Source organism: Lepidochelys kempii, chromosome 12 (genome assembly GCF_965140285.1).
Source record: "Lepidochelys kempii isolate rLepKem1 chromosome 12, rLepKem1.hap1, whole genome shotgun sequence".
Classification (NCBI taxonomy): domain Eukaryota; kingdom Metazoa; phylum Chordata; order Testudines; family Cheloniidae; genus Lepidochelys; species Lepidochelys kempii.
In genome coordinates this window covers 3,810,154-3,830,572 of record NC_136391.1, presented here as the reverse complement: position 1 = coordinate 3,830,572, position 20,419 = coordinate 3,810,154, and the positions used below count along the sequence as shown (strand labels likewise).

General features: G+C 52.1%; 1 protein-coding gene across 1 annotated transcript in view; it reads right to left on the bottom strand.

Moving 5' to 3' along the window:
* Positions 1-2,527: 2,527 nt before the first annotated feature.
* HYDIN (HYDIN axonemal central pair apparatus protein) overlaps positions 2,528-20,419 on the bottom strand; it is a 427,107-nt gene continuing 409,215 nt past the window's right edge. Inside the window, exons 76-86 of the mRNA XM_073307159.2 lie at positions 19,987-20,156; positions 18,845-19,043; positions 18,532-18,690; positions 16,342-16,622; positions 15,654-15,873; positions 14,739-14,951; positions 11,710-11,873; positions 7,556-7,706; positions 6,987-7,217; positions 4,739-4,963; positions 2,528-3,846 (exon numbers count right to left, since the gene is read on the bottom strand). Coding sequence (XP_073163260.2) covers positions 3,358-3,846; positions 4,739-4,963; positions 6,987-7,217; positions 7,556-7,706; positions 11,710-11,873; positions 14,739-14,951; positions 15,654-15,873; positions 16,342-16,622; positions 18,532-18,690; positions 18,845-19,043; positions 19,987-20,156 — 2,502 coding nt within the window. The 3' untranslated portion in view covers positions 2,528-3,357. The remainder of the gene's footprint in view (positions 3,847-4,738; positions 4,964-6,986; positions 7,218-7,555; positions 7,707-11,709; positions 11,874-14,738; positions 14,952-15,653; positions 15,874-16,341; positions 16,623-18,531; positions 18,691-18,844; positions 19,044-19,986; positions 20,157-20,419) is intronic.

Below are 20,419 nucleotides of genomic sequence, written 5' to 3'. Positions count from 1 at the left end.
AAGTGCTAAAGAAGGTCATAACCTGGGCCTGAGTGGAAAGCAAGGACTCAGCAGAGGTTGCCCAACAATTCCGCGGCGTAGTCCAGGGGCAAGAAGTGGAGTGGTGGCTACAGAGCTTTAGCTCCTGCAAAGATTCCATCTTTACCGTCAGGGAGAAACTGACTGGCAGGCTCCGAGGGCAACAGGGTGGCGTGCCCCACTTGTAGGGGGCTGCTTCACACTCCATTGGACAACTACCTCACAGACCTGTCTTACCTTGTGGAACAGAGGCCCAGTGGATGGCATATTTAGAGCCATTATTATTATTATCCCCATTTCATAGCTGGAGAAACTGAGGCACAAAACAAGAGTTTTGCCGGTTATTTCACTAGGAGCAGCATCAGGCCTGTAGGAATTAGGTACATAGATGCTTTTGAAAATCTTACTAGGTCCCTATCTGCATCTGTAAGTGCCTAAATATCATTACAAACAAGGCCATGGAGAGGATCACCACTGGGATTAGAACCCAGGTTCCTGGGTCCCAGTTTTGTGCTTACACCTTAGTTTACACCTTTGACGCAGGGGCACCATTTCAGATTTTGGTGGTGGTGGAGTGGGGGCAACTTTAACTGTGATTCCTGGGGCTACTTAGGCACTTGAAAACTCTAGTTTTTTTGTCCGATAACTTAGCAATTAGCTGACAGGAGTCGTGTATCTAATTCCTTTATAAAAGAAAGAAAATTAAATAAATATTAGACCTACTCAGCTCCAGTAACATGTTCTGACATCTTGTGGCAAGTCACTTAAGGGACACTGGTTAGGTTTAAAATGTTAATGTATATATTCTTATTTCATTACTAACTCTGTGGAGAGAGAGACCCTGCAGGGACTCCTTCGTTCTATCCCAGCGCTGGGAGGAGAGCGGGGTCTAGTGGGTTACAGCGGGGAGCAGATACATCTGGGTTCTATATAAGAACATCAGAACGGCCATAATGGGTCAGACCAATGGTCCATCTAGCCCCGTATCCCGTCTGCCGACAGTGGCCAATGCCAAGTGCCCCAGAGGGAATGAACAGAACAGGTCATCATCAAGTTGCCCTGTAGCCCACTCCTACCTTCTGGCAAACAGGTGAGGGGCACGCAGAACATGGTGTTGGATCCCTGCCCACCCTGGCCATTACTGGACCTATCCGCCATGAACTTATCTAGTTCTTATTGGAACCCTGGTATAGTCTTGGCCTTCACAACATCCTCTGGCAAAGACTTCTACATATTGACTGTGAAGAAATACTTTTTTTCGTTCGTTTTAAATCTGCTGCCTGTTAATTTCATTGGGTGACCCCTAGTGCTTGTGTTGTGTGAAGGGGTAAATAACACTTCCTTATTCAATTTCTCCACGCCAGTCATGATTTTATAGACCTCGAGCATATCCCCCTTAGTCGTCTCTTTTCCAAGATGAAAAGTCCCAGTCTTATTAATCTCTCCTCATACAGAAGCTGTTCCACACCCCTCATCATTTCTGTTGCCCTTCTCTGCACCTTTTCCAATTCCAATGTATCTTTTTTGAGATGGGATGACCACATCTGCACTATTCAAGATGTGGGCATACCATGGATTTATAGAGAGGCAATATGATATTTTTCTCTTTTTATCCCTTTCCCAATGATTCCCAGCATTCTGGTGGCTTTTTTAATTGCCGCTGCACATTGAGTGGATGTTTTCAGAGAACTCTCCACAATGACTCCAAGATCTCTTTATTGACAGGTTCAGCTAATTTAGACCCCATCATTTTGCATGTATAGCAGGGATTATATTTTGCCAAGTGCATTACTTTGCATTTATCAGCATTGAATTTCTTTTGCAATTGTGTTGTCCAGTCACCAAGTTTTGTGAGCTCCCTTTGTAGCTCTTCGCAGTCTGTTTTGGACTTAACTCTCTTGAGTAGTTTTGTATCATCTGGAAATTTTTCCATCTCACTGTTTACCCCTTTTTCCAGATCATTTATGAATATGTGGAATAGGACTGGTCCCAGTAAAGAGCCTGTGGGGCACCACTCTCTCCATTCTCACCATTTATTCCTACCCTTTGTTTCCTGTCTTTTAACTGGAGTGCCTGGCAGTGCTTTCAGGATCATCTAAGGATCCTTAATTTACTGTAATGACAAGTCTTCTGTTACCTTAATCCCCCTGCCCCTGTGTATAAACAAACTCCCTGCCCCAAAGGCTATGCTGCTCCCAGCTTCCCAACTCCTCACATCTCACACTCCAGCTGTTGCAGCTAAGAGTGCTGTCAGGGGCTAGGGTGAGTAGGCCTTCCCTATGAAACTCGGGGGGGGGGGGGGGGCGGAACGGGACTAGAGCCCTCCCCTGGCCCCCCTAAATGGCGCCCCTGCTTTGACTCCTTTCTAGATAGTCATGAAACCCCCAAGTTCTCTGGATTCTTTTTCCACCCCAATTTTCCCTTGTCTTGAGGCCCAGGGTGTCTGTGTGCTAGCTATGGCATTCCAGTCCAGAAGTACTATCACGTTAACCAGATCCACCAGAATCTCTATGTTTGCTTAACTATCTTTATTCCAAAACACATTTTTATACAGCAAACAAAGAAACCACCTTGCCAACAGTCATCGTAGCCTCTGATCCCAGAGGGTGAGATCAGCTGGGAGGCATGATGGAGTCCTCATATTTCTGGGGTACAACGTGAGTGCTTTCATGAACTCTCCTCTGCTCTTTTGGGAAAAGCTGCAGCACCTTTGGTGGCTTGTACACAGGGTATATTTTTAAGAAATCCACAGTAAGCGAATCCTCCTTCAGGCAGGAACGTTTGTACTTTGAAGGCAATGCCATTGGTGGTTATCAACTGAGGGAGGATAAATTGACCAAGTCTTGACGCATGCAGTCAGACCATATACACAGATAGCTGGGATCTTCCCCACTGATCTCATGCCCCTTTCTATATCGTAAGTTTGATATAATTTGACTAACAGATCAGTGACTCTATCAGGCCAAGGTCACTTCAGTAGTTAGCTTGCTCTTTGGGAATTTTCAACAAATATACAGGTGGGTGTGTTCTGTGCACGCTGCTGTATCCAATCCTGCAGTCGCCCACTGATTTCAGTAGGCGTGCAGATCCTATAAACATTTTCTGTACTGGCAAGAACAGTGGTGAAGAGATTCCGGTGCTGCTTTTCACTGCCAAGGCACATCTGTGTTGTAGAGAGAGTCCATTCTGTATGGAGATGGGGAGGGAAATGAAGACCAGTCTGATTCAGATCCTAGGAGGTGCATGACTGCACACTTGGAGTTGCGAGTGGCTCAGCAAAGTGGGGGAAATGCCCGTTTAGGGACTGGGACACTGATGCTCTGCATGCGTGCCACTAGGTCACTTCTCAGGGGTTATACCCTTCAAGTAATAAACCCAGGAAATGCCTGCCCCCATGCCTGATGCCCGGGCACAGGAGACAACCAGCCTGCTGGTGACGGGCATCTTGCTGCCAGTGGGGTTCCCCTCAAAGAAGACGGTGATGAAGATGTTCTTCTTGGAACGTATGTTCTCAGCTGCCTTTATGGTAAAAGCTGGGTTCTCCACATTGTAGGTGAAGGCCGTGTGCTGCAGGAACACGTTCTTGAAGGGAATGGTCGTGCTGGAGCCAGCCTTGATCTGAAAGGGGCCCTGAGGCTTGGGGGGCACCGACATGCCAAAGAGCGGGATGCTGTATTCTCCTCCGATGGGTGAAGACAGGATGAGAGTTGCTCTTGATTCACCCAGCTGGTAGGGTTCATAGGTTATGTCCACACTGACCTCTGTGCCCCCCTGAGAGCCTGGGGATGCATTGATGATTTTATCCGTGTGGAAATCTGAACAGTCAATCTGCAAGGGGAGAGAAGGCGCCACTTGGATTTGGAGAAGGCATTGTAGCCCCTGTGGCCCAAGGTCTGACATACCCCAGAGCTCAGGAACAGGAACAGCAGTGGGGCAGTGGGGTAATTTAGCATCAGCAGGGTCCCGATACAAAATGTATGTTTACTGTTTTCTAACTGAAATGCACATTCCAGCCCCCTTCACTTGGGGCCTTTCCATGCACACAGGGAAAGCCCAAACCTCCCCCCTCCCAATTGGAACTCTGGGAAAGTTTGGCTCTGGGGATGGCTTAGGTGTTGGGCAGTAACACCATGACTAACGTTGCCACAAAAGGGGATGTCTTCACTCTAGAATAATCACAGCACTAGGTAGAACTCATCTCGCACATAGTAGATCTCAAAGTATTTTACAAATAGGACAGTAACATTCAACCCCTTTTACAGATGGGGAAACTGAGGCACAAAGCGGGGAAGCAACTTGTCCACAGTCATTCAGCAGGCCAGTGGCTGATCTGAGACTACAGCCCAAGCCTCCAGTTCAGTGCTCTGTCCCCTAGGCTACACTGACCCCCTAAGCACCATTGCACTGTGGTGGCAGCTCTGATAAAGACTGAGTGACCCCACAAGGGAAGATGGTCCCTGCAGAAGGCTCAGCTTTGGTGGTGAAGTCAGTGGGAAGGCTGGCTACTTCACCACAACCTCACCACCTGTATTGGCCAAGCTAGGAAAGGTTCCAGCAGGACGGGGAGAGCAGTGCTGAAGGGGCCTAGTACTGCTCAAGAGGGCTGATGGGGTACATAGACTGAGTTGCCTGCTGAATGTTTGTATTTCCACCCCCTTGAGCACTGGTGGCTTCCTTATTCTTCAGCTAGCCCCAGAGCAGAGCGGGGGACCCTGATCACCTTGCAGGTGTACTCTGTTCTTTGACGGGTGTAGTTAATGAACTTGGTGGTGATGATCTGGCTGCTGCCCAGCATGGCACGGAAGTACAGCGGCTTCTCCGGCCTGGCTGCAAGGGCTTTCAGGTTCAGGTCATACTGGAAGGAGCCCAAGTCGCTGCTCTGGAGCACCAAGCGCCCACTGACCTCCCCGACTTTTAGGGGCTGGAATTCGAACATGAGCACCCCCTGGGGGGAAAAGAGAGAACAACCTAGTCCATCTGCATGGGAGCAGAAATGTTAGTGCCCAGCCCAGGGATGGAAATTAGTACTTGGCGTGCTGCATCATGGACAGTCAACAGCTGTTGTAACACCCAGTGCCCTTGCAACCCAATCCGTACTCACTTGTGTAACACTCACACCTGTAACGCCGACAGACCCTGGTGGTCAGCATTGAACCTGGGACCTCTGGAGCTTAATATATGAGCCTCTACTGCATAAAAGCCATACGGCCGTTAACTAAGGCTGTAAAGCAGACTCATTAATCTCTCTAAGTGGTCTTGATGCCACTAGATGGGACAGAACACCACACCCAGGAGGTGTGTGGGTTACACTTGCTCAGTGCATTTATCATCTACAGCCTCATAGAGAAGCACCTGGGTTTACATGGTGGGCATGGTGCAGACGGGGTGTGAATTAATTAATCAATGACCATTATTTATCAATTCATAAGATGAAATGACACATGTGTACCCCTAGACAGGGGGACAGAAAGAGAATAAATTGTGGAGCTAACAAAGTTGTTTCATTGTTCTGATCACTCTGCTTGCGTGTTACATCTCTTTCACCCATCTTCCCTGAGCCTGGCTTGTCCATTTGGCTTGTAAGCATTTTGGGACAGGGATTAGCTCTGATAAGTCTCTATGGGCTGAACCACAAGGGTATGTGTCTCGAGGAATTGCTGGAACACTGAAAACAAAAGGTAATCTAATGCGCCCTGCCTTATTTACTTACTCTTTTTGCAATATTAACACTCACTTTAGGATGGTTTATAGGAGAAGGAGTTTTCTGACCTGGTGCTTCTCTGCTTCCCAAGAGAACACACAAAACAAAGAGCACAAACAAAGCCTTCCCCCCCCCCGCAGATTTGAAAGTATCTTCTTTCCCCATTGGTCCTTTTGGTCAGGTGCCAACCAGGTTATTTGAGCTTCTTAACCCCTTACAGGTAAGGAGGAATTCTAGGCTACCCATAGCTGTATGGTTATAACAAACGTCGATATAAATAACGACATTCCTGATTTCTCATGCCCAGATCCTGGGGTGGGGGGAGGGGCAGGTGCATTGACGAAGTGGGTGGAGAGCTGTGAGAAACCCCTGTGAAGCAGGAGGGAGGATGATGCTTGTGCCTGTCCATGTCTGTCTGTTCGTTAATTAGCCATTCATTGTGTCCTTCCTGCGTTGTGGAGAATCTGTCCCAGGGAAAATTAAAAGCACCCCGCCAGCCCCCAGGCAAAGTGGCAATATTTTCCAAACTAAAGCTGTATCCTGCATCCAACTTTTGTGTCCTTTTGCTCTTTGGGCCAGGGGAGTTGGGGTGGTGAAGGAGCTTGGTAGAGCAGAGAGCAGCTCAGCCCCTCTTCAGCTGCTCTCGGCCTACCTAGAAGAAGGGTGTGGGGAGCTGGGGTGTTGGGCGCAGCCAAGGCTGGGACTGGGGACAGAGATGATGCACAGGAGGGCAGGCAGAAGCCTCGTGGGATTGCACTTGGAGAAGCAACTGAACCAGTGCAGCAGTTAGTGCAGTGATTGCTCCCTGCGACTGCCCTGACGGGGACTGACACAGGGGCGAATGACTCAGTAGCTGGCCTTGCAAACAGCCAGTGCAACCACAACAGCGGTGGGAAGGCCTGTGGGCTTGTTGGCAGCAACTTTGCACATGGCCGTGTGATGTGTTACAGGCATACCAGTGGTGCATGGAAGATTCCTGCAGGGCAGTGTAGGGATACTCTGCATATCCACACTCTGCTGCATCTCTGATTTGCTTACCCTACCCATCTTCTCCTTTCCATGGGACCCTTTGGGGACTGCAGCCCTCTGAGGATCAGGTGGTGTCTGTTACCACTGGAAACCAGCCCCATAGTGCACACACAGATCAGGCTAACACCTGGCTCAGGAGCACTTGGGCTGTTGACATTCCTGAAGGTCAGAGCAATTGCCTTACTGCAGAGGGAGGAGAGCAGTGCAAGCAGGTTTGCTGTGCAAGGCTTTGCTCTACCTCGGACTGGGCGGGCACAACGAACTGCGGTGGGAAGTTGACATCAGGCACTTTGCAGTCTGTAGTAAACGTCACCGGGAAGAAGAGGGGGTTTTCCACCCTGATGGATGAAGACGTGCTCTGCCGAACAGGGGTAACCATCTCGATGGTGCTGAGCGGACCGGAAGGGATGGCCTTGAACGTGACCAGGTAGAACAAGTACTCCTGTGTCGCCTCATTGCGAAAGGTCACCTGAAATCAAGCACAAAAGAGGTAACAGTCAGACCTAGGGGAGCTCCCCTCTGGACCAGGGACTGGTTCTGGTCACAGGAGAAATGAACTCACCTTGGACTCTTCCCACCTGCCTCCTATGCACACCTGGCAGAGAACAAGTGCCCTGATCAACTTCCAGTGGATTCCAGGGGAGCTTTACTTTAGATACCTAACTACCAGAGCAGTCACTTCATTCTGGGCACCCAAAAGTTTCAATGTTTTGGTTTAAAATCCTAGAGACTCCCATCATCACCCCTACACACAATCAGCAAGCAACCATTCCTTTGCAGAGTAGCGGGGCCTGGGAGTGGGCCTACCTTGGCACTGAATAGCCCTTCCTTGTAGGAGAAGAAGGTGAGCTTATAGTCCTTCTTGGAGGAGGCAGGCACTTCCGTGTAATCCAGCCCCTTCAGCATGGTGGTGATGTCCGACTTTTCTGGTTTGATCATATCCACTATCACATGGAACCTGGGGAGAGACAAACAAGACAAAGGTCAAAAGGCCTCATTTCCACTGCAAACAGCCAGACATCAGCCAGGTAGCAAACATTTACGCAGGCTGTCCGATTGGTGCCCCTAGAGTATGTCTACACTATAGTAGGGACGCGGGCTCTGACATATGTCTACACCCTGCCCTAACACCCACACAGCACCCACATCCCTCCGAACACAGGCTGACTGGCTCATCCCAGGGTAGAGGTCTGCACCCACGTTCCACTCTAGTGTCACGCCAGCCCACTTTGCCGAGGCTGTTGTAGCCAGGCTTGTGTTTGGACAGTCCAGCAAAGCTATCCCATAATTCCTGGGCCCTGCACGGTCTGGCCTTTCTGCTCCTCAATAGCTGGTCAAACATGTGCTTTGTGGTTCCAAACCATGTGACCAGGGCCAGCTTTAGGGAAAATGGCACCCTGGGCGAACTTGCATTTTGGTGCCCCTGGCCCCTGTGTGCCTGGCACCCCCCATTGCCCCTGGCCCCCATGAACTCCCCAGGCTCCCCACTCTCCCTCCCCCCATAACTCCTGGACTGTGCCCACTTCACCCCAATGCCTGTTCCCTCTCCTGCACTACTAATCCCTACACCCCTTCATTCCCAACCTCTGCCCCTCTCCTGCACCCTAACCCCTATACTGTGCCACCTTCACCCCAATCCCTGCACCTCCCTCCTGTGCCTCTAACCCCTGCCCTGTGTGTCCCCTCACCCCAACCCCTGCCCTCCTCCTGCACCCCAACACCTGCCCCTCCTGTGCCCCTAACCTCTGCACTGTGCCCCCTTCACCCCAACCCCTGCCCCCTCCTGTGCCCCAATCCCTGCACTCTGCATGTCCCCTCACCCCAACCTCTGCCCTCCTCCTGCACCCTAACCCCGCCCCGTCATGTGCCCTCAATCCCTGCACTGTGCCCTCTTCACTTCTACCCCCTGCACCTTCCTCCTGAGCCCCAACCCCTGCCCTGTGCCCCTAACCTCTGCACTGTGCCCCCTTCACCCCAACAGCTGCCCCTCCTGTGCCCCTAACCTCTGCACTGTGCCCCCTTCACCCCAACCCCTGCCCCCTCTTGTGCCCCAATCCCTGCACTCTGCATGTCCCCTCACCCCAACCTCTGCCCTCCTCCTGCACCCCAACCCCGCCCCTCATGTGCCCTCAATCCCTGCACTGTGCCCCCTTCACCCCAAATCCAGCACCTGCCTGAGCCCCTAACCCCTGCCCTGTGCCCCCTTCACCCCAACCCCTGCACCTCCCTCCTGCACCCACGTGGGGAAACTGACCTGGATGCACAAAGCAGCTGGCACTGCTCTCGCTCCCCCACCGGACTGCTGCTCCTCCGCCCCCCCGCAGCCCTAGGGGGCTGAGCCTGTGATGGGGGAGCAAGGAGCTGTCAGGGCTCCCTGCATCCAGGTCACTTTCCCTGCCGGCTGCGTAAGGGGAGGGCAGGAGAGCAGCAGTTCCTGATGTCTCGGCCCAGCCCAGGTGGGGAAGTGACCTGGATGCAGGGAGTCCTGGTGTGTGTGTTGGGGGGACTGTGTGAAGGGTGTGGGTGTGTGTTGGGGGGACTGTGTGAAGGGTGTGGGTGTGGGGGTGTGTTGGGGGACTGTGTGAAGGGTGTGGATGTGGGTGTGGGTGTGTGTTGGGGGGACTGTGTGAAGGGTGTGGGTGTGTTGGGGGGAGTGTGAATGGGGATGTGGGTGTGGGTGTGTTGGGGGAACTGTGTGAAGGGGGGTGTGGGTGTGTGTTGGGGGGACTGTGTGAAGGGTGTGGGTGTGTTGGGGGAACTGTGTGAAGGGGGGTGTGGGTGTGTGTTGGGGGGAACTGTGTGAAGGGGTGTGGGTGTGTTGGGGGGGAGTGTGAAGGGTGTGGGTGTGTGTTGGGGGGGAGTGTGAAGGGGGTGTGGGTGTGTTGGGGGGGGAGTGTGAAGGGGGGTGTGGGGGTGCGTTGGGGGGGGAGCGTGTGGGCGCCCGAGTGAGTGCGTGCGTGCGCTGTCTCTAAGAAAGCACTCGGGGCAGGAGCCTGACCTTGGCTTGTTCAGACACAAGCAGCCGCCAGCAGCTCCAGCCCCAGAGAGGCAGCAGCGCCCACAGATTCCCCCGTCCCGTCCCCCCAGCTTAGGGGGAATCGGTACACCGGGGGGGGGGCAGGACACCCCGCCATCAGCCCCCACCGAGCAGTCAGGAGGACGTTCCCAGGCCGGAGGGGCTAGACAAATTGGAGGATTGGGCCAAAAGAAAACTGATGAGGTTCAATAAGGATAAGTGCAGGGTTCTGCACTTAGGACGGAAGAACCCAATGCACCGCTACAGACTAGGGACCGAATGGCTAGGCAGCAGTTCTGCAGAAAAGGACCTAGGGGTGACAGTGGACGAGAAGCTGGATATGAGTCAGCAGTGTGCCCTTGTTGCCAAGAAGGCCAATGGCATTTTGGGCTGTATAAGTAGGGGCACTGCCAGCAGATCGAGGGACGTGATCGTCCCCCTCTATTCGACACTGGTGAGGCCTCATCTGGAGTACTGTGTCCCGTTTTGGGCCCCACACTACAAGAAGGATGTGGATAAATTGGAAAGCGTCCAGTGGAGGGCAACAGAAATAATTAGGGGACTGGAACACATGACTTATGAGGACAGCCTGAGGGAACTGGGATCGTTTAGTCTGCGGAAGAGAAGAATGAGGGGGGATTTGATAGCTGCTTTCAACTACCTGAAAGGGGGTTCCAAAGAGGATGGATCTAGACTGTTCTCAATGGTAGCAGATGACAGAACAAGGAGTAATGGTCTCAAGTTGCAGTGGGGGAGGTTTAGGTTGGATATTAGGAAAAACTTTTTCACTAGGAGAGTGGTGAAACACTGGAATGCGTTACCTAGGGAGGTGGTGGAATCTCCTTCCTTAGAGGTTTTTAAGGTCAGGCTTGACAAAGCCCTGGCTGGGATGATTTAGTTGGAGATCGGTCCTGCTTTGAGCAGGGGGTTGGACTAGATGACCTCCTGAGGTCCCTTCCAGCCCTGATATTCTATGATTCTATGAAGTCCTACTCAAGTAATGCAGGGGTCTCAAACTCAGTTTACCTTAGGGCCAGTGCCAGTCCTCAAATCCTTCCGGCGGGCCAATAATGTCACTCATGCCGCACAGAACCTGGCCCGCCAAACTCCGCCCCCACCTGCCTAAGGCTCTGGGAGGGAGTTCGGGTGCTGGGTGCAGGCTCTGGGCTGGGGCAGGGGATGGGGGTGCAGGCTCTGGGAGGGGGTCAGGGCACTTACCTGGGGCTCCAAGGTGGGGTGGGCCAGGGGGCCTCCACGCACTGCTACCTCCAGGCACTGCCCCTGCAGCTTCCCATTGGCTGCAGGGGTGCTCAGGGTGGAGGCGGTGTGCGGAAGCACAGCCCCACCCCACCCCGGGGCTGCAAGGAGGGGCCAGCAGCCACGTGGAGCGTGCAGGAAATTGCTCAGTTCTGCTGCACTGCTGGTGGTGACTGGGGCCCCAGGCCATTTTAAATGGTCTGGAGGAAGTGCGCGGGGGAGCGCCCGGGGGTGGCAGGCGAGACCAAGGGAGAGACCCGGCCCCAAAATTGCTGGAGCCCCGGGGGCCACAGTGGGCAGGTTCTCGGGCCACAGATGGCCCACGGGCCGGGACTTTGAGACCCCTGCTGTATTGTTTCTAGACTGCTCTTGCCCTGCCAAAGCTGTTGGGTAAATTTCCCCCGGGCCATTATGGGGAGGGAGATGGAGTTTATTTGGCATAAACCCTCCCAAAGCAGAGCTGTCAGCCAGATCCATGCTTCCTGAGACCGGAATAAAGGCCAGTCTAAGTGCATGTCGACCTTGTGGCCTAGACAATCTCCCAAGAGGCCTTCTGGGACCCCAAGTCACAGCACACACCAACTTCTTGGCTGGGAGTTGTTGGGGTAACAGCGGGGATGGAGCTAGCATGGAAAGCCCCTCTCTGTGCTGCTAGCTGTGAACAGCCACTAGGCCCTTCCCAGTTTACCTTTGTGGCTTGTTCAGCCAGTTTGAGATGGGGAGCAATTCGGTGTAGGTAGTTTTGCATGGCACCTCTCGGACAATGGTCCCTGAAGACTTAGGGGGCTCTGCAGTCCCCTGCAGGAGGTACAGCAAACCTGTCCCATCGGGGAGCGGAAAGAAGATGGAGCCCTAGAGACAATGCAAAAGGTTGGTAGGTTCCTCTGCTTTCACGGTCCCCTGTTCAGCTCCTGAGTGCGCACACACACGGGCCAGAGCTGCTGGTATGACAAGTGCCCTGTGCTGCACTGCCGGGGGAGCGAGCCATTTTCACCAGCCTAGAAAGACGCACCCCAATGGAAGGCTGATCCTGCACTGGTGAAGAATCGATATAGGGGTCGCCTGCTCTACCGCTCATCCCTCCTGCTGGTGTGGTCGGGGAGAGCCAGGCATGGCCCGGCCCCCGCCCCTTATCCCCCCCACCCTGTTTCTCGCCCCTGATGCCCCCCCGATCCCTGCCCCATCCACCCCCCCAACCGCCCCCGAAAGTCCCACCCCTGACTGCCCCCCCGCCACCACATCCAACCCCTCCTCTCATTCCTGACCGCCTCCACCCCCCGGGACCCCTGCCCCATCCAAACACCCCTTCTCCCTGTCCCCTGACTAGCCCCAGAACCCGTGCCCCTGACTGCCCCCTGCCGCCCCATCCAACCCCCCCTCCTTCCTGACTGGCCCCCGCCCAGGACCCCTGCCCCCATTCAACCCCCCGTTCCCCACCCTCTGACTGCCCCACCCTCTATCCACACCCCCGCCCCTGACCACTCCCCCCGAACTCCACTGCCCTCTATCCAGCCCCCCGCTTCCTGCCCCCTTGCCGCGCAGCACAGAGACCGGGTCAGGCCGGGCTCTGCAGCAGTGCTGCCCCAGGAGCTCGCAGCCCCGCCGCCCCGAGCATTGCGCTGACGGCACAATGAGCTGAGGCTGTGGGGCAAGAGGAACAGCGGGGGAGGGGCTGGGGGTGAGCCTTCCGGGCCAGGAGCTCAGGGGCCAGGCAGGAGGGTCCCACGGGCCGGATGTGGTCCGTAGGCCATAGTTTGCCCACCTCTGATCTAGGTGTATTGAGAGATCTGCAACCTTTGCACCCGGCAGGCAATCCACCATGTGGTTCTCCCAGTCATCACAAACCCAGCTATCTATGTTTCTAATAATTGATTTCCCATAAGAATGGCCAGACTGGGTCAGACCAAAGGTCCATCCAGCCCAGGATCGTGTCTGCCGACAGTGGCCAGTGCCAGGTGCCCCAGAGGGAGTGAACCTAACAGGTAATGATCCAGTGATCTCTCTCCTGCCATCCATCTCCACCCTCTGACAAACAGAGGCTAGGGACACTATTCCTTACCCATCCTGGCTAATAGCCATTAATGGACTTAACCTCCATGAATTTATCCAGTTCTCTTTTAAACCCTGTTTTAGTCCTAGCCTTCACAACCTCCTCAGGCAAGGAGTTCCACAGGTTGACTGTGCACTGTGTGGAGAAGAACTTCCTTTCATTTGTTTTAAACCTGCTGCCCATTAATTTCATTTGGTGGCGCCTTGTTCTTATATTATGGGAACAAGTAAATAACTTTTCCTTATTCACTTTCTCCACACCACTCATGATTTTACAGACCTCTATCATATCCCCCCTTAGTCTCCTCTTTTCCAAGCTGAAAAGTCCTAGCCTCTTTAATCTCTCCTCATAGGGGACCCATTTCAAACCCCTAATCATTTTAGTTGCCCTTTTCTGAACCTTTTCTAATGCCAGTGTATCTTTTTTCAGATGAAGAGACCACATCTGTATGCAGCACTCAAGATTCAAGGTGAGCGTACCATGGATTTATATAAGGGCAATAAGATATTCTCTGTCTTATTCTCTATCCGTTTTTCAATGATTCCTAACACCCTGTTAGCTTTTTTGACTGCTGCTGCACACTGCATGGATGTCTTCAGAGAACTATCCACGATGACTCCAAGATCTCTTTCCTGATTAGTTGTAGCTAAATTAGCCCCCATCATATTGTATGTATAGTTGGGGTTATTTTTCCCAATGTGCATTACTTTACATTTATCCACATTAAATTTCATTTGCCATTTTGTTGCCCAGTCACTTAGTTTTGTGAGATCTTTTTGAAGTTCTTCACAGTCTGCTTTGGTCTTAACTATCTTGAGCAGTTTAGTATCATCTGCAAACTTTGCCACCTCCCTGTTTACCCCTTTCTCCAGATCATTTATGAATAAATTGAATAGGATTGGTCCTAGGACTGACCTTTGGGGAACACCACTCGTTACCCTTCTCCATTCTGAAAATTTACCATTTATTCCTACCCTTTGTTCCCTGTCTTTTTACCAGTTCTCAGTCCATGAAAGGATCTTCCCTCTTATCCCATGACAACTTAATTTACATAAGAGCCTTTGGTGAGGGACCTTGTCAATTTCCTCATTACTGTTACCTGTGTCTCCCTAATAACTGGTGTCCCTTCTCCCAGAGGGGTCTCCTCAGTCCAAGGGATACCATGACATGATGTTGTGAAGGCCAAGACTATAACAGGGTTCAAAAAAGAACTAGATATGTTCACGGAGGATAGGTCTGTCAATGGCTATTAGCCAGGATGGGCAGGGATACAAAACCATGCTCTGAAGTGTTCCTAGCCTCTGTTTGCCAGAAGCTGGGAATGGGCGACAGGGATGGATCACTCCATGACTGCCTGTTCTGTTCATTCCCTCTGAAGCAGCTGGCACTGGCCACCGTTGGATATGAATACTGGGGTAGAGGGACCCTTGTTCTGACCCAGTATGACCATTCTTATGTTCTTATGACATCACCCGGAAGGATGGGGCTCATTTCAACACTCAAATCCTCTGAAAATCTTTGTTTTAAAGCTTGTAGTTGCTAATCTGATACACAGGTTACTCTCCCAGAATCAGTGCTCTGTGTTATCAGGTCTCTAGCAGTGGTTACAAAGGTCTGGTGCAATAAAAGAAACGGCTGCACTGCTTTCATGCCTCCACAGCTCATACCTGATGCTTCTTGTTCTCCACGTTCATGGTGAGGGGCCTGTAAGTGATCTCGTAGGGCTTGTTTTGCTGATGGGCCTCTACCCTGATGAATTCAGGCCCTTTCCATTGTTCCCCCTCAATGATGGGCTGCAGGTTCCATGACTGGTTGCTCCGGTTGGACAGCATGATAGTCTGGGTGTGTTTTCCACGCACCTGACAAGTGAAATTCATCACCTGCAACAGAGGAGCACAAAGAGACTTCATCCCCCTTAGGGAATCCATTCCATTTACCTATGGCATTGTGGTGTGTGGGGGTGCAGGTACTCCTCACCCACATGCAAAGACACAAAAGAAAGAGGGGTGAAGGACAGACAGAGAGGGAGGCATATATAAATACAGAAACAGAGCTCTCTCTTATAAAACCATTTTGCAGGTTTTCATGGAGGGCCCAATTCTGCAGTCCTTAGTAACACAAGCAGGCCTACTGAACGCAGTGGGGCTACTCATTGTAAGTGCTGCAGAATGGGCAGACATCAATTACAGTCCTTTTTGTGGACTGGCTGCTTGATTTGGTCTGAGTTCTCCTTTTGGAATTCAGGAGGACTGTGGGGTCCGGCACTCAAGAAATGTCCATCAGTGCCAGAGTTCCCGTTCATGGCCTCTCCCTTCACAAGGTGCTGTCAGGCCCACACTGGAGCCACAAAGCTGGGCATGAGTGTTCATGTCATTACAGAAGTTGAAGATCCTCACTTGGACCTAGTCCTAGAATTAAAGCTCTGTCCTGCTGTAGTTTCCACCTGTGCTGGGAAACTGGGGGACTATGCCCTGCATCCACAGTGACACTGCAGGTTTGGGAACCAAGCCAGCTTCTATGCTGGACTGGGAACGGCACGGGCCGGGGGTGGGGTGGGTGGGGTCTCTCTCTGCTAAGGTTACCTCTTTTGTCATGGGCACCACCACGCAGTATCCAGTCAGAGTGAGCTTGAGCGCTTCGCTGCCCTGGATGCAGCACTGCAGGTTGTCATAGTGGATATCTGGGTTCAGCTCATAGGGATGAAAGATCACTTCGAAGGGGACTTCCATTCCTGGGGAAATGTAACCCTCCACCGGGCTAATGGAGAAATCTGGCTCAAAACTCTTGATGTCCCATTTAAATCTTTCCAAGAAAAGCACAAAGAAAAGGACAGTTTAGAGCTGGGCTCACAGTGCATCCCAGGCCGGGTTGGGAAAGATGGAGCAGGGTTCTCTAAGCATCTCGATGCCTTTCTGTGCTGTCAGTCAGCTATAGATACAGCCCTTGGGCACAGCTGCAGTAGCATGAAAGGTGGCTATGGGCCTTCACAGACATGTAGGTCCTGAGTCTGCAGCCCTGACTCACATTGCAGCGCACACTGGCACTGAGTTAAATGGGATGATTTGGCTTGCGTGAGTATCTCAGCAACACTGGGGGCTACAGAACTGAGCCTGTAGGGAGGCCATATTCCACCACTCTGATGGCATGCTACATACTGTTCTGCTATCTCTGCGTTCTTGGGACAGGCACAGGTCAAGCAAAGATCTCCTGGGGCTCAGGCTCACCACAAACCTTCAGTGGAATAGGTCTTGTGTGAGGACGCTACCTCACCTGACTCCTATGTCTCCCGTGTTCCGCATGAGGACGCGCCGGGAAGCCTGGCTCCGCTGCACCACTGCTCCAAAGGGGATATGATCCTGGTCCAAGCTCACTTCAATGCCCTGGCAGCAGCCCCGCACCACAAAGAAGGAGTGCAGCAGCCCCATGCACTCGAGCATCACCTCCTCTGCAAACTGCGGGATGCGGCACTTTGGGGAGAAAGTCACCTCTACGCTGCAGGTGCCCCCTTTGGGCTTCAGAGTTATGTCGCTGGATGGAGACAAGCTGAGAACCTGCCCAGACAGAGGGCCAAATGTGATGTCTGACCACTGGGAACACAGAGCCCTCAGAGCTATTGAGAGTAACAGGAGAGATTTCCCAGAGCTGCTTAGTTTCATTCCTGTGCTGCTCCCATCATTATTAGCCCAATCCCAATCGCTCCCTGTAGTAGTGTGTCCCTACAGTGCCTCTCCTCAGCTGCCATTACATCTATGCCAAGAATGGACCTGTTTGGCGGATGGGTGGGAAGGAGGGAAAATACTTACTCTTCCATAGCACCTTCCATCCAAGGCTATGTTGCTATAGCTACATGGTATAATGATTAATAAGATCTAGGTATGGCTCAAAGCAGGCATGCAAAAGCCTACAGGCCTCAAGCCTGTAATATAATAGTGTAGCCAAAGTAACTAAGGCCTAAAGACTCAACATAAGCAACCAGAGGCAATGTGTGGGGGTGTATGCAGAGTCAAGTGCCCCCCAGATTGGTCTGATTGGGGGAGGGAGAAGGGCGCTGTCCTTCTCACGCTGCGCCTGCCCCCTGGCACACTCAGCTCCTGTCCCTGGCAGCCAGGCCCAGGCAGGGAGTGAAAGGAGCAGGCGCAGACATTTCTGATGCCAGCTGCTGGGTCCCTGCTCTGTGCAGTGCAGCAGCTGCCTGAGAGAGCCTGGCTGGAAAGGGAGCAGCAGCGGGCTGCCCCCGACTCGGGCCAAGCTGCCGGGGACAGGGGCTGAGTGAGCCAGAGCCCCCCTCCCTGGCATGTTTGGCCCCTGGCACTGGCAGCCAACCCCAGGCAGGGAGCTGGCCGTCACCTCAGCCTCCCCACCCAGGCTCTCTCAGGCAGCTGCTGCGCTGCACGGAGCAGCGACCGGGAGCAGCCAGCTTCAGCTGTGTGAGAAGTGGCTCCCTCCTGCTCCCCGCCTGGCTCAGCTGTCCGGGAGAGCGGCTGAACATGCTGGGGGCAAGTACAGTGGAAGGAGGACAGAGCCCCCCTCCCTGGGAAGGTAACGTGGGGTGAGGAGAGCACAGTGGCCCTGGGCTGGGCACAGTGTGGGGGAGGTCTCTGGGCAGAGGAGACGTGTGGGGCAGTCACTTGTCCTCCCCTTTAGATTGTCCCCCTCCGGTATGGGGAGGCACGAGTCATCTATGTAGCAGCTAACCAGTAAGTGACCCTGTATCACAGGTTGTTACAAGACAGAGTGCTGTTATAAGCAAGTGTTGCTGAACTGTTGACAAGTAATCACAAGGTAAGTTTATACTAGCTTTAGATATTTTCAGTTAGGAATATCCAGCAGATGTCCAGTCGTGAGAATGCCATGGTAACTGATGGATGTACTTGCTAATAAGCTTGAAGTAAGAGTCCTAGTAACCTATGGAAGAAGGGTACCCAAACATTAGTAGGGTGAGGAAACAGATAAGGAAAAGGGGCTGAGAACCCCACTGAATATGAGTTAGGTGTTAGCATCATCTATGATTCAAGGTAGCACTTTGTTCAGGCACTCCTGGGCCCTGCAAAGGCAAGGACCTCTCATGGGTCATCTTACCAACTCTAGGGCTGCATGCAAAGAATGGTGTGAGAATGCAAGTTCTGGGGGTTATATTCTCTCTGTCTACTTTGCTACATGATAGTGTTTGTGATATTGCAATAAAACAATTGCGAGTTCTGCAGGTCTTCTTAAGGGTGAGCGTCTCTGCCGCATGCAGTGGGGGACTCACTCCCCAACTACCTGTAATGCTTGTCCAGTCTCTGGGCAGCTGAGCTGTGCTAGACCACGTCATCTTACCTGTAAACTCTAATAATAGCTACCCACTAGGTCAGACAACCTACAGTGCCTAGACATGACTGGGCTCCTCGCTACATTGGCAGTACAAATAACAAATAAGTGGCAAGATAAAGAGCACTCCAGTTGAAGAACAGGCCTTACCTTAGATTCCAGCAGCTCTGGAACAGTGAACACGAAAGTTAGGTTAAAAGTGAGAAGGGCAACGCTATTGTTCACTATTGTGACAGTCTTCTTCATAGTTTGTCCAGCAGACAGCGCACCCAATTTCACCACTTTGCTGGGAAGGTCTAAGATGTCGATCTGTGGGCAGGATAAGAATAAAAGAATGGGGAAGGTGCGAGGATTGGTAATGAGGAACGGGAGAAAGGCAACGAGTGGATGACTGAGGAAAGGAGAAAGAGATTCACTCTGACCGTGTGACATATGGAGCTATAGAACAGTGGTCTGATCTCACCTTCATCTCCGTGCCCTTTCCCAGAACCTCAATCGTCTGTTGGGAGAGCCCATTGATTTCAAAGGGGATGATATCGTGGTACGAAACAGCCTCTCGGGGATAGAAAGTGACTGGCACCTCCATCTTCCCTCCAGGACTCAGCACTTCAGCCTGGAAGCTCACCTCAAAGTGAGTAGTGTTGGTGTACAAGCAGTCTAAGCTGTGGAAGACCAGAAAAAAATCCTTTCTGAATGTTTGGCTGGTGATCATTCAGTAGCTGAGAACTGTCCCCCATCCCTCTTTGACCACATCCATTCAATTTTATCCGGAGGAGTTGCCAGTGGTCCAACCAAGTCTGCTAGCTATGCAGACTGAGACAAATCCACCCTGATGGCAACAGAAGCTGGGTCTGCTTAATGCCAGCAGTGTTGAATTGGGTCTGTTCTGATGAACATAACCCCAAAGGGAAGTAAATACAGGTATCTTCAGATCACCGTTGGGAAAAACGCCTGGCAGGACTCCCCCGGCTGAATGCACTTCTTTCATACAGGTCAGTGAATGAAGGCACCCTCTTATCTCACATGAAAACAGAAAAGAGGGTCTATCACTTCGGAAAATGTGTCCTTTTCTGTGTGATTTATGTGCTTATAACTATTAGGCAGTTTGGAAGCTGAATACAGACACACTGCCCTCTCTCTCCCTAGAAAAATGGCCCAGTGGTAAGGGTGCTGGATAGGGACTGGGGAGACATGAGTTCACTTCCCTTCTCTTCCATAGACTTCCTATGTGACCTTGCGCATGTCACTGAGCCTCTCTGTGCTACAGTTCCCCCATCTGTACAATGGGAATAACAGCACTACCCTGGTTCATGGGGCATACGTGTAGTAATGGTCAGGATTTCTTTGATAAAAAGGTTTTCTATGGGAAAATTCTGATCTGCCATGGGAAAGGGTTGGTTTTCATGAAACTTTCATTGGGAAGGTTTATCAAGGCCAGGATGGAATTTCTGGCCAAATCCAGAGACAGCGACACTCACCCCAGAATAGCCAATAGCCTGGTGATTAGGGTGCTCAACTGGGATGTGGGAGATCTATGCTCAAACTCTCTGACTTGGACCAGGGAAGCAGCTAACATGGGTAGCTAGCTTCCCACTGCTGCCCTACCTAATCTCCTTGGCCTCCTTGTTTGTGATGGTAAGGATGTGTCTGGCAGGGGGCATCCCGGCATAGTAGATGAAGCAGGTTCCAAAGTCGAGCTTGGTAAAGGAGAAGTGGACGGTGGGCATCACCACAGAAGCCAGGAGCATGCAGCTAAACGTGGGCCCGTTGCTGATCTGGGAAGAGAACAGGCCACAAGGTGCCTTGCTGAAGAATTTGCCAGGAAGAGAGACCCAGTGATAGAGGGGGTGCATTCACACAGATGCTGCTGCTCAGCAGTGGGAGACCAGCATCCATGGGAACCTGCAATGGTGACAGCCCAGAGAGGCTTATGCAGTGGAAACTGAAAATGGAGTGTGAAAAAAGAGACCCCTTGGCTTAATGAGTTAACATTTAAGGGGAATTTCATCACTGTTTTTATACAGATTTTGGTAGCTGT